The following is a 13,207-nucleotide window of genomic DNA, read 5'->3' on the forward strand; positions in this document are numbered from 1 at the left end:
TATATTCCTCTGCTTTCCTTTGGACTACATCAGCAAGGCTGAGAGGGGGTATTTGTTATGATATGGATTCAACGCAGCTGCAAACTGGTAGCTTGAAAACATCACATGATGGGAATGATGGGACTGACTGTGGGAAAGAATGTTACAGTCAGTTCACAGGGCGATGCACCGGAATTTGCTCAGAGTGTAATTTGAGACCTTCCTCTTGCCTATGTACAGGAAGTCTTTGCCACTTGCTGGAAGGAGTCTGAAGTGAATGGACATGTTTTCTGTAGTGCTGAAAAGTCAAAATAAAAGCATGTAAATAGACGTTTCTGGCTATCTCCTTTCCCTGCTAGGGAAGCAGGAGGGAGTGGGTGTGTACTTCCCACGCTGGGAAGTATCGCCTATTGAGACCTAGCCTGGATCCTGCGGGGATTGCAGCCAGGGAGGTCAGTCACCAGAGACCAAGCCGGGAGCCTGAGAGAGTTGCCAGCCTCTCCTGAAGCAGGCTTGTTTTCCAACAGTATTGTCATCTGGGCAGCCTAGGACCTCCATATACACCGCCCGGCTTGCTCCTTGAGGAGGTTACTGCAGTGCTACTAATGCAGCAGTTTGACTTCACCCTTGTAGGCACACTCCATTGTCTCCATTGCCAACAAGGTGGTGTGCATGAGTTTGCCTTTCACCTTGGTGTCCAAGGTGGTGTGCATGAGTTTGCCCTTTCATTTTTCCTCTTTGTGCCTCATGTTATACCTTTCTTTTGAGTAGGTAGAGCTTAGAGGTAAGTGAGGACTTCAAATATGGTCCCTCCCCAGTTATGCTCTAAAATTTTAACCATTATGCCATGCTGGCTTAGTGTCTTTTGAAAAACCTTAATTCTGCACAAGTGTCTATAACAGAAAGAACATATTTAATAACCCTGTTAGCTGTGGAACTTCCCCTCTGCAGTTCCTAGAGCTGTCTCTGGGGGAATGTTGCAGTTCTTCAAATAGGTTATATTTTATTTCATTCTGTATTTCTGTCTTCTACATGCCACCCATCAGGATGTGTTTTTGTAGGGCGAGGCCTGAGCAACCCATTGCTGTTCATTCTAAATGCTTTTAATATTTCTATTATTTTGTACCAGCTTCCAAAACTTGCATTTTAGTTTCTGCTCAGAGCATTGAACCTTCTGGGTATATGACACCCAAGTGTGTACATACCATCAGGTTCACCTACAGAATGCTTACAGACTGTGTGTGTAAGACCTGTCCTTCAGATGACCTGTTTTATGTTCCATATACCAGTGTAAAAACTGCTGCTGAGATTTATATACCTTTTTTTGTATTACATTGCCGTTGAACATCTTTATACACCTTTCTTTGGTGCTGTGTGGCTATAAATACAGCCTAGTCTTTGAATTTCTTTGAAAGAATCTGTATGCTGTGTGGGATCTAATCTCAAACGTGCTAGTGCCTTTGCTTCAAACCTTTTCCTTTCTGCTAGGTTTCTCTGTGTTATATCCTGGGATGTTCAAAATGGCCTTCTGCATTAATTGAATTTGATTGTTTTGGATTCAAAGTTCTTTTCATTATCCACATTCTGAAAAGAAGCAAGTTTTCTCTCTGGTTGGGGACAGAGGGTGGTGCTTGGGGGGGAATTGTCATCGCGCCACTCCTTGGTGTGTGGAGTGCCTCAGGGTGCGATACTCTCCCCAATGCTTTCTAACATCTTTATGCGCCCCCTCGCCCAGCTTGTCCGGAGTTTTGGGCTGGGCTGCCATCAGTATGCTGATGACACCCAACTCTATCTGTTGATGGATGGCCATCCTGACTCGGCCCCAGACACACTGATCAGATGTTTGGAAGCTGTGGCTGGATGGTTACATGGGAGCCGGTTGAAGCTAAATCCTTCGAAGACAGAGGTCCTCTGGCTGGGACGGGATGATATGGGATTGAGGGGGCAACTCCCATCTCTTGCGGGGGTGCAATTAGTGCCAGCACCGTCCGTTAAGAGTTTGGGTGTAATCTTCGATACCTCCCTCTCCATGGAGGCGCAGATTGCAGCTATAACAAAGGCAGCATTTTTTCATCTCCGCCAAGCTAAGCAGTTGGCTCCTTACCTCTCTCGCCCTGACCTAGCCACTGTGATCCACGTGACAGTCACCTCCAGACTGGATTATAGTAACTCGCTCTAGTCACGGACGACTCTGGGGTTGCGGCGCTCATCTCGCTTTATTGGCCGAGGCAGCCGGCGTACAGCTTCCGGGTCATGTGGCCAGCATTACTAAGCCGCTTCTGGCGAACCAGAGCAGCGCACGGAAACACCGTTTACCTTCCCGCCAGAGAGGTACCAATTTATCTACTTGCACTTTGACGTGCTTTCAAACTGCTAGGTTGGCAGGAGCAGGGACCGAGCAACGGGAGCTCACCACGTCGCGGGGATTCATAGATTCATAGATTCATAGAATCATAGAGTTGGAAGAGACCACAAGGGCCATCGAGTCCAACTCCCTGCCAAGCAAGAAACACCATCAGAGCACTCCTGACATATGGTTGTCAAGCCTCTGCTTAAAGATCTCCAAAGAAGGAGACTCCACCACACTCCTTGGCAGCCAATTCCACTGTCAAACAGCTCTTACTGTCAGGAAGTTCTTCCTAATGTTTAGGTGGAATCTTCTTTCTTGTAGTTTGGAACCATTGCTCCGTGTCCACTTCTCTGGAGCAGCAGAAAACAACCTTTCTCCCTCCTCTATGTGACATCCTTTTATATATTTGAACATGGCTATCATATCACCCCTTAACCTCCTCTTCTCCAGGTTAAACATGCCCAGCTCCCTTAGCCGTTCCTCATAAGGCATCGTTTCCAGGCCTTTGACCATTTTGGTTGCCCTTCTCTGGATACGTTCCAGTTTGTCAGTGTCCTTCTTGAACTGTGGTGCCCAGAACTGGACACAGTATTCCAGGTGAGGTCTGACCAGAGCAGAATACAGTGGCACTATTACTTCCCTAGATCTAGATACTACACTCCTATTGATGCAGCCCGGATTCGAACCACCGACCTTCTGATCGGCAAGCCCTAGGCTCTGTGGTTTAACCCACAGTGCCACCTGCATCCTGTGGCAGCGCTACTATTACTTATTACATTTATGTCCCACCTTCCCTCTAAGGAGCTCGATGTGTGGCATACATAATTCTCTTCCTCCCAATTTTATCCTCATAACAACCCTTCGAGGTAGGTTAGGTTGACAGACCCAAGTCCACCCAGTGAGTTTCATGGCTATGTTGGGATTTGAACCCCTGGTCTCCCAGGTCCTAGTCGAACGCTCTAACCACTACACCACACTGGCTTTTTTGAGAGAGAGTGGCAGTCTTCCCTACAGCACAAGCTTAGGTTTTCCTTTAAAGAGTCTCTTGCACTGCATTGCCCTTAGTTAAACGGCCTTGCTTTTTGAAACTTGAATTTAAATATCAGTGTGGGCTTTACAAGTGTTTGGTTAATTTTTTCAGCATGTACATGTACTGCCCAGCTGTAAACAATAATAAAGACCAGCATTTTCTGTGTCACAACTACTACATCAAGATGTTTTCCAATTGCTAAAATGACTGAATGATCAAAATATGACCAACTATGGTGCCCCCAATTTAAAAAGCATAGCTGCCTTACAGTAAAGTGCATAAATATAAGAATAATGTACACTACTAGCCTCATCTTTTTTTAAAAAAAGGAAACCTTGCATTATTATTAATTATTCCATCTCAAGCTTTAAAATAAGAGCATTTTTCTAGTGTAGAAATTGAATGATCCCACGTTTTGTTAGGACGATTAAAAACTCATATTGGTTTTAACTTATTTTAATTTCCTATTTCTTTATCTCTCCTTTCCAAAAAAGGACAGGGACTTCTGTTCAAATAAATAACATGCGCAAGGATGGTGAACGATGTGAACAGGGTGTTCTAATCTATGTGTACACAAATAACAGGGCGTGTTGAGTATGAGATAAAGAACTAAAAAATTGTATCTTCTCTTGCGCTGTGTATAAATAAGGTTTTTTTTGTCAGTAGTCCTGAATCTAAGAAAATTTATGCCTCTCTGTTTTCTTATCAGTGGATTGCTCATTTAGCCAGACACTAAGAAACGAAATGGTTCACTGCCCAGGAATGGAAAGTGGGCATCTGAATTAAGTCTGGAGAATAGAAGGCTGCAAATAGGCTGAACAGTTAAGTGTCAGTATGAAAGGGGGTTACAGCATGAAACGTGGTTAATGCAGTATTCCACAGGGGATGGCAATTTTGCCTTGATTTTTCTTGTCCAGTAATCAAATGAAGGGAGCAGCTTAAAATGAGCCTAATAAAAAACAAGAGGAAAGTTACAGATAATATTAGTTCTTACCTAGACAGGCTGTTCCGTACACCCATCTTTTTCTCTCTTACAAACGCAAACCTCATGAAGATGTCTACATAATTAGGAGCCCTGTGCAGGTGAATAGGGAATGTAAACATGAGTAACTTGTGGGCTTCCCTTTGGCATAAGTGTGGCCACTACGAGAGCAGAATGCTGGAGTCAGTGCACCTTTTGCCTGATTCTGAGAGCCTATGTTGCCTATCAAATAAAAAAGTCATTTTTTAATCTTACTTTATTTACATAGAGCTTAGACAATACAATACCTACAATACTTACAATACAAAAAATTACATATATGCAAACCCAACATAAACACCCCGTGCATGTTTGGCTTCCAACTCTTCTCATTGTGTTTTTTTGTAATTTGTTAATTTGTACGCATTTCATTCTTGTTATTTTCTCTGTTATCAAGATTTATTCTACAGTCATACCTCATGTTACATCCGCTTCATGTTACGTTCCCTCAGGTTACTTCCCGCGGCGACCTGGAAGTATCGGAAAGGGTTACTTTCGGGTTTCGCGCATACACTTCTACCACATGTGTATGAAGGTGCCTATCCCATTTTTACACCTCCAACATAGCTTCATAGGATTTCATAGATAACTGCTGGAATTTGTTAGGTTTATTTTTTAAGGCAACAACTTTTAGAGCAGTGTCTGTGTTGGCCAATGGGTCCTCACTGCAGCGTTCCTAGTCATTAATTTAGACAAGTCTCCATTCCTCAGCTCCACAATCAGGGGCTTTGCATCCCATTTCACCACTTGAGGAAGTGCCGTTTTTCCCTTCTGCTGCTTCTTCTACCATCACCTACCTGCTCCTGTGACTGTTTGCCCTGCCTTATTTGCCAGTAGCAGAGAAGCAGCACTGCCATTGGTGCCAATTTTCAGAAAGACTACACATATTTTGAGTGAGATCTCCAAAAGGGGGGCTTCTGCCATCTGAAGCGGTAGCCTCATCCTGCCTAATGGCTAGGCTGGCTCTGCCTGTAATATAGGGATGTTAGTATTGATTGGTCTTACATGTCAAAATTGCTCGGTTGATGGTCTGGTTCACAGGTCATGCCGAGTCCAATGTATGGCTTAGTGCAAATATGTGGACACCTTGAAAACAGCCCCCTGCTGTTTTGCTTCTCCTGGGCCCTTTTTGTTGCTCATAAAACAGTGACTAAAACAGTATAAAATAATCAAGACTAGCAAAGGCAGTGTGATTAACAATTAGTATTTATTACTGAAACATGAAGCATTATAATCAGCTTAATATGGGTGGTTATGCTTAAATGAAAATGCATTTTTCTTGCAAAGATGGCATCACATGTAGTTCTGACTTCTGTAAGTCTACACCTTTTTGCAATGTGAGAATGATTGCTCCATGGAATATGTGCCATTTATGAGGAGAAAGAATAATCCTGATTTTAAGGAACTTAAAAGTATGCTGCAAACATGCATAAAGCATTTTGTTTCATTTGATGTGTTTTTTTAAAAGGATAGGAAACAGCTGGTGTGAAAACTAGGACTTTGATGTACGCTTTTAGTGTGAGGAATTATGAAATTGAGAAACGTCATTAAAAGATGGGTACATTCAATGCAGACGAAGCTTAAGGTGTAAATGAACCTCTCTCTTTTATTGTGTCAAGTTTCTATTCATTTGTGTTTGGTCTTTATTCTTTTCTGCTGTTGAAGTGATGTGACTGCTTTAGAACTTGGAGGCCCTTGAATTTAGACCCTGCATGAGGCCAGCAGAAAGCTAGATATAATTTGAAGAATAAAAGTCCAGTAAGATGAGCTTTTGTTAGTAGCAAATGTATTGATGCATAGTGAGAGCGAGAGGGGTGGGGGAGAGACACTCTTTAGTCTAAAACTGTGTAGGATTGTTATGAGAAGAACACTTTGAAAGTAAAGATAACGGCAATAAAACAGATGCACGTATTTGTGAAGTTGCCACTAGTAAAAATGTGTATGGCAGATGAAACATAACCTGCAGATTTTGGAATTATTAGTTAACACATTCAGGTTGCAACCTTATGAACAGGGAGACTCGGGGATGGCAAAATGCAAAATTCATCATGCGAAAGGCTGGGCTGGATGAATCTCAAGATTCCCGGAAGAAATATCAACAACCTCAAATATGCAGATGACACAACCTTGATGGCAGAGAGTGAGGAGGAATTAAAGAACCTTTTAATGGGGGTGAAAGAGGAGAGCGCAAAATATGGTCTGAAGCTCAACATCAAAAAAACACACAAAGATCATGGCCACTGGTCCCATCACCTCCTGGCAAATAGAAGGGGAAGAAATGGAGGCAGTGAAAGATTTTACATTCTTGGGCTCTATGATCACTGCAGATGGTGACAGCAGTCACGAAATTAAAAGACGCCTGCTTCTTGGGAGAAAAACAATGACAAACCTAGACAGCATCTTAAAAAGCAGAGACATCACCTTGCCAACAAAGGTCCGTATAGTTAAAGCCATGGTTTTCCCAGTAGTGATGTATGGAAGCGAGAGCTGGACCATAAAGAAAGAAGGCTGATCGCCAAAGAATGGATGCTTTTGAATTATGGTGCTGGAGGAGACTCTTGAGAGTCCCGTGGACTGCAAGAAGATCAAACCTCTCCATTCTGAAGGAAATCAGCCCTGAGTGCTCACTGGAAGGACAGATCGTGAAGCTGAGGCTCCAATACTTTGGCCACCTCATGAGAAGAGAAGACTCCCTGGAAAAGACCCTGATGTTGGGAAAGATTTTAGAGAAGGAGACAAGGAGAAGGGGACAACAGAGGACGAGATGTTTGGACAGTGTTCTCGAAGCTACGAACATGAGTTTGACCAAACTGCGGGAGGCAGTGGAAGACAGGAGTGCCTGGTGTTCTCTGGTCCATGGGGTCACAAAGAGTTGGACACGACTAAACGACTAAACAACAACAACAACAACAACAACAACAACAACGCATGGTTGCATCCAGCCAGTTTATACTGTGTTTGTAACTTAAGCTGCCTGATAATTTGCCCCTTTCCCTGCCACATATATATCCAGGCCTGTGTTGAGAGATGGAAAGTCTTTACCCACCTTTGTTCTGAAAATCCCCAAGTTCAATTGGTTTCCAGCCTTGGTTTTCCATTAAATTCATCAAGGGTTTACTGAGGTGGGGTCTTGGGCTAACACAGTGAATAATCTAAAATAAATCTTAACTAAAATAATCAGCACTCAAAGACAGCAACATTAATATTTTAATATTTGTGTTGAACTAGGGCGACTAAATTCTTCAAAAACAATGTATATCTGTATTTCTTATCCTTTTGTGAAAGAGGTTCCTTCATGATCAAGAATTTCCATGTGTAATTGACATGGAAACTCCTCTGCAAATCTAATACAGGTGGATTGGTAAGGATTGTGTAGCCCTAGCCCTTGTTTTTCTTATAAAGTAAAGCCTGGGAACTCAAACGTAATCCGTTCTGGAAGACTGAACGACTTCCTAAATGTTTGAGTTCTGAGGCGAGGCTTCCGACTGACTGACAGCTAGGTGTTTGCATAGCGGAAGCTGCGTTGGACGTTTGAGTTCTGAGGAACGTTCTAAAACCGAAACACTTACTTCTGTGTATCTGAAGAAGTGTGCATGCACACGAAAGCTCATACCAAGAACTAACTTAGTTGGTCTTTAAGGTGCTACTGGAAGGAATTTTTTTTGTTTTGACTATGGCAGACCAACACGGCTACCTATCTGTAACTCTTACTTCTGGGTTTTTAGTGTTTGGGAACTGAAACACTCAGCAGTGGAGTCATTTGAGTTCCGAGGTTGACTGTATTCTTTCTATTGAAAGATAAAAAGTAATGTGTATATACGGTAATTGTAAGTGCACAGAGTAAAAGAATAGTTGGGGGGGGGGGGGAGATAGCGCTTGTAAGGTTACAGCCCAGATGCCATTCCCTCACATTTATTTCTTTTTAAGAAAGATTCTGAAAATAGCTCTTTGAAAATAGAGTGAAAATACAAGTTTGACCCAAAGTCAGTGAAGTTTCCAACCATCTACTGAAGAATAAGTGAGACTTATTACTTTGGTTTTTAAGGGCCAATGTCTCCTCATGTGTCTGCAAAATCACATTGCAGCTAAGTAAGGATTTGCTTAACTGGTGAACATGACATTTCTTCATCTATTTCTGCTAATCTGTTTCTGAATAGATAACTCTTTCTTAATTCTCCTGGCTCTTAAAGTCAAGTCATAGGCAGTGTTAGAAACTCAGATATATAACCTAGTCACCAAATGGCTCCTTAAACCTGGGTTACGATTGCCACAATGGAATGTCTAGGTGCCTTTTTGCAATTAAATTCATTATTATTATTATTATTATTATTATTATTATTATTATACTGCTTTTTATTTTGAAGGAAAAAAATCTGAAATCGGTTTGCAACACATTAAAACATCAAGTAAAACAATCCAGAAGAAAACAAATTCAAGTTTCAAGAAAAATATTTTAGATCCTGTCTTAGTGTCATTTTGCTTTCCCCATATTTATTTACCTACTTAATTTATATAGCTGCCTCATAGGAAGGCAGTATGCTGTAGTGGTTAGGGTGTCAGACTAGGATCTGGGAGATCAGGGTTAAAATCCCTTTGAATGATGATATTGAGGTGACACTCATCAAATTATAGCAAACTGGGGGGTGGGTAGGCAATGCCAGTGAAGACAGAATCAGGAAAACCTTAATAGATTGGAGAACTAGGCCCAAACTAACAAAATGCATTTCAACGTTGACAAATTTAAGGTTCTATACTTAGGCAGGCAGGAAGAACCAGATGCACAAATATAAGATGGGGGACATCTGGCTTGCCAGTCGTGGTTGTGAAAGGGAGCTAAGATCACAAGCTTAACATGAGTCAGTAGTGTGATGCAGCAACAAAAAACAGCTAATGCTATTCTAGGCTGCATCAGCAGAAGTATAGTGTTCAGATCAAGGAAAGTAATAGTACCACTCTATTCTGCTTTGGTCAGACCACACCCGGAGTACTGTGTCCAGTTCTGGGCACCTCCATTTAAGAAGCATGTTGACAAGTTGGAATGTGTGCAGAGGAAGGTGACCAAGATGATCAAGGGTCTGGAAACCAAGTCTTATGAGAAATGATTTGAGGGAACTGGGTATGCTTAGCCTGGGAAAGAGGAAGTAGCCAACTTCGAATATCTAATAGGTTCTCGCAAGCTTGTTTTCTCCTGCTCCAGAGGGCAGGATCCAAACCAGTGGACTCAAGTTACAGAAAGGAGATTTAGAGTAAACTTTCTGAGTGCAAGAGCTGTTCAACAGTGCATCAGACTCCTATGAGAGGAGGTGGACTCTCTCCCCCTGGGGGTTTTAAAGAAGAGGTTGGATGGCCATCTGTCTTGAATGCTTTAGTTTAGGTTTCTGAATTGCAGGGGATTGGATTAGATGACTCTAGAAGTCACTTCTAACTCTGCAATTCTGTGATTCTAGTTTATAACCTAATAACTCTGTTTTTCTAGGTAAATTAGTTCATAGTGCACTTCCCTTTGAGCAGTCTCTTTCACTGGATCTTACTAGGCTTTGCAGGATAAATGCTCTTGGATCAAAAGCAGAGCTCTTTTGAGGGCCTCGGCAAATAATCCTTGCAGCTGAGTTGTTAGATTGTTTAGATGTAAGGTGTTGCTGGCATAATCTTGATGGAACTGAATGCACAGTTGTAAACTAGACCAACATCCCCCAACCTGATGTCCTCCAGATGTTTTTTGAACCCCCTTCAGCCCCAGCCGGAATGGCCAATGATCAGGGATTGTGGGAATTGATATCCAAAACATCTGGAGAGCATCTGACTAGGGAAGAGTGAGTTAGACATGTATATTGTTCAGCCTTATTGATGGCAATAATTCAATCACTTAAACATTCTGGTGTCATTGGATTTGTTATGAGGATTAGTGAAGGCATTAATTCCCCATTAATTAAAGCTGTGGGGAAGAGCCTAATTTTTCTCTCTTTAAAATGGCCAGGCTTTAATTAACCTTGTGAAGTAGTTTCATACTACAAAGTTGAGGCACTGTGAACAAATGTCATCATATGCACTTCTTCCTCCTTCTCCCCCTCACACTTGGCAATTTTATTTTATTTTTGATGCTAGGGAATAACTGAATTGACCATAATTCCATGTATCATTTAATTATCCTTCCCCTCATACATTGTACATACATTGGCCTCCGTTCCTTAATCTACTGAAGCTCTTCCAAGGTGTACATTTACATGCCTTTCCCCCAAAAAATCCATGATGCTGCAAACCACCTAGACTGCATGTGCATAGTTACATTGGCTGCAATACTGCTGCAGAGCCTGAGTAGAGTGCCTTCCCGGGAAACTCCACAGGCAAGTCCATCACATTTTCTTTAAAAAGGCAGCAACCAAAAACCTTCCTTCCCCTATCCGTGTGCTGTTGATGTCATTTAGATGGTGAAATCTCCTTCCTTGATGATCATCAGCACCTTCCACGCAGCAACTCTGCAGAGAATATCCTTCCTTGAGGGATTTCTTTGTTTTTCTGCTTATAATTTCCCCCTTTCCTAGCTGTAGTACAGCCGCACCATTTCAGCTTGCTAGTGCAGAAAGATGTTGTGAATTCAGTTGCTGAGAATGAGGCTGGCCTGCCTGCAAACACTAATGCTCCTAGAGGCACGCTAAAGAGTCGTAGGTGAATCTAACCCGATCCTTTCTACAACAAAACGGTAAGGCTGTGTTTGTTTTTAAATAAGAGATGAATTGAATTCCTGTCGTCTTACTAAACCTGAGCCCCTCGTTTATCGCATGCTTGCAACTTGAGCAGGATTCATTCTGGATGCATGCTGGGCTTCCTATTTTCTTTTAAATCCTTTAAACGCAGACTGGTGGTAAATGTTACAGCTATCTCAGAATCACTCATGAGACTATACACTCTCCTGAGATGCTTGGGAGGGGATGGAAATTTTCACCTTTCTCTGTGGAAATAGGTGGGGAAGGTTTTAAGAGCTGTGCTTCTTTCTTGCTTACAGCCGTTTCTCTCTCCTAGACTGTTTTATTAAGAGTATAAAGAGGATGCTATGCACAGTTTTACTCGTATATGCTTGGCTGAGTGCCCTCCGGGATGAGTGGATGAAGGACGTGACCAATCACTTTTCCATCACTGCAAACAAGTCTGTGTCATGCTGGACCTAGACGGAATAAATGGCTTCTGTAAATTAGAGGCTTTCCTTAATGTGGAAGGGAAGGAAGGCGTGTACTTTGCTGAAATGAACCTTTAAGGAAATACCAAAACAGTATGACTGAGGTCAGCGGATTTTTTTTGGGGGGGGCACATTACCTGTGTGTTGGCTCTGAATCAATGTTCTAAGATATTTTAAACAGCACTGGATGACAGCACTGGCAGCAGTTTTTGATCTGTGGAATAATTTAGCATGTAGGAAAGCTTGAGCAGGAGCATGCTACAACCTTAAAAGAGAAACCCAGCAATGATCAGTATAAAACAGTCAGCATGCAAAGCACGCATGAACACAGTAATAGACCAGCAAATGTGTAACAGCATGAGATGAGCCATGAACTTCATTTTATCTGATCTGTGGTGGACCTGCCTCTCATATAGTTCTCCCATATCCATGCTAGAGTTGATTCCATTGAGTAAATTAGAGGAGCTATGCTGGCACTGAGATATAGTAAAGGAACCGCAGATTTAAATTCATTATTTTTTCATTGAAATGTCAAACTGAGTTTGGTCTCTTTTGACATGAAGAACACTTTCTAAGTATGTGATATATTAGGAGGTGATGGGTACTACTACCTGTAGGAGCAGGGTGATGAATTTAGAGCCATATATAATAATGTAGCAACATATGAATGCCTACTTGCTCCATAGATGTCTAGCAGATATATCTCTTGATTCTCCCTGCACCTTGGCATTAGCTAGTAGAAACTCCTATTGAAATCAGTAAGACTTTCTCCCAAGGAATATATAGGATCATAGATAATAAATATATCTGTAGGAGCTTTTCTCATAGAAGAGGAAATTCAGACCTGAGTGAAATGTATTGCAAATGTGTTTTTTCCTTAAATGTGAGTGACAGGGAGCTGCCTTATTTCAACATACTTAAGCCACAAATTTACATTTTGATAGGAATGGAACCTCTGTTTTCACTTTGGACAGGAAGGCTAATCTCATGAATTTGTGGCAGAATAATTACTTCTGCTATATCTGGGTTCTGAGTGATAATTTTATTTGCTTATGGTACAAGATGTCTGTGCATGCATAACATCTACTTCAAGTTTCCTTAAGATTTCAGCCAACACTATTTGCATTTACTTTCATTCATTTAAATGTGGCTTTTGGATGTTTTAACACCTGCCTTTTTATAATCAGTATTTTAAAAACTGAAAGTACTTGTAGAAAGGTGGATATTGCATCTTGGCTATAGAGATGGATAGATGAATCTTCAAGGTTTTCTTGGTTTCCTGAATTATCATGGCCGATCTTAATACGCACTTGCAGGGAGTAAAAACAGAATTTCATTTGCCTGAAACATTATTGATAAACGACAGTCCTGTGAATACTGATCATGTCATGCACGAAGAAAAGGTGAAACATGATATTGCTATCCCCACCAAAAGTTCCCACACTTATTTAACGGAAATATTCTATTGGAGGGGCAGTCCAGAATGCTCATCACAAGTTTTCTATAGGCTGTCTAGATGTGTTCTCTTATGCAGCTATAAAAGAGCTATTGGGCTCTGATTGCTGCTAGGGTGATGGGCTTTGGTTTGTGAAACCAGGTTCAGATCCCGTTTCAGCCACAAAACCCATGGGTTGATCATAGGCAAATCAGTTG

At 41.7% G+C, this 13,207-nt stretch overlaps 1 protein-coding gene across 4 annotated transcripts in view; it reads left to right on the plus strand.

Annotated features, from left to right (window-relative positions):
- Positions 1-13,207, plus strand: part of CDK14 (cyclin dependent kinase 14) — a 233,697-nt gene that overhangs the window by 46,594 nt on the left and 173,896 nt on the right. The window contains exon 1 of one of the 4 annotated variants that reach the window (XM_079948354.1): positions 10,638-11,080. The exons of 2 other annotated variants lie outside the window; for them this stretch is intronic. Coding sequence is in view for 1 of the 2 variants with exons in the window: in XM_079948353.1 (XP_079804479.1) it covers positions 11,650-11,658 (9 nt within the window). In the remaining variant the exon portion in view is untranslated. Of the gene's footprint in view, positions 1-10,637; positions 11,081-11,540; positions 11,659-13,207 lie in introns of those variants that run through there. One more of the 4 variants, XM_079948353.1, reaches the window with a different exon arrangement.

This window comes from Podarcis cretensis (assembly GCF_951804945.1).
Source record: "Podarcis cretensis genome assembly, chromosome: 12".
Taxonomy (NCBI): domain Eukaryota; kingdom Metazoa; phylum Chordata; class Lepidosauria; order Squamata; family Lacertidae; genus Podarcis; species Podarcis cretensis.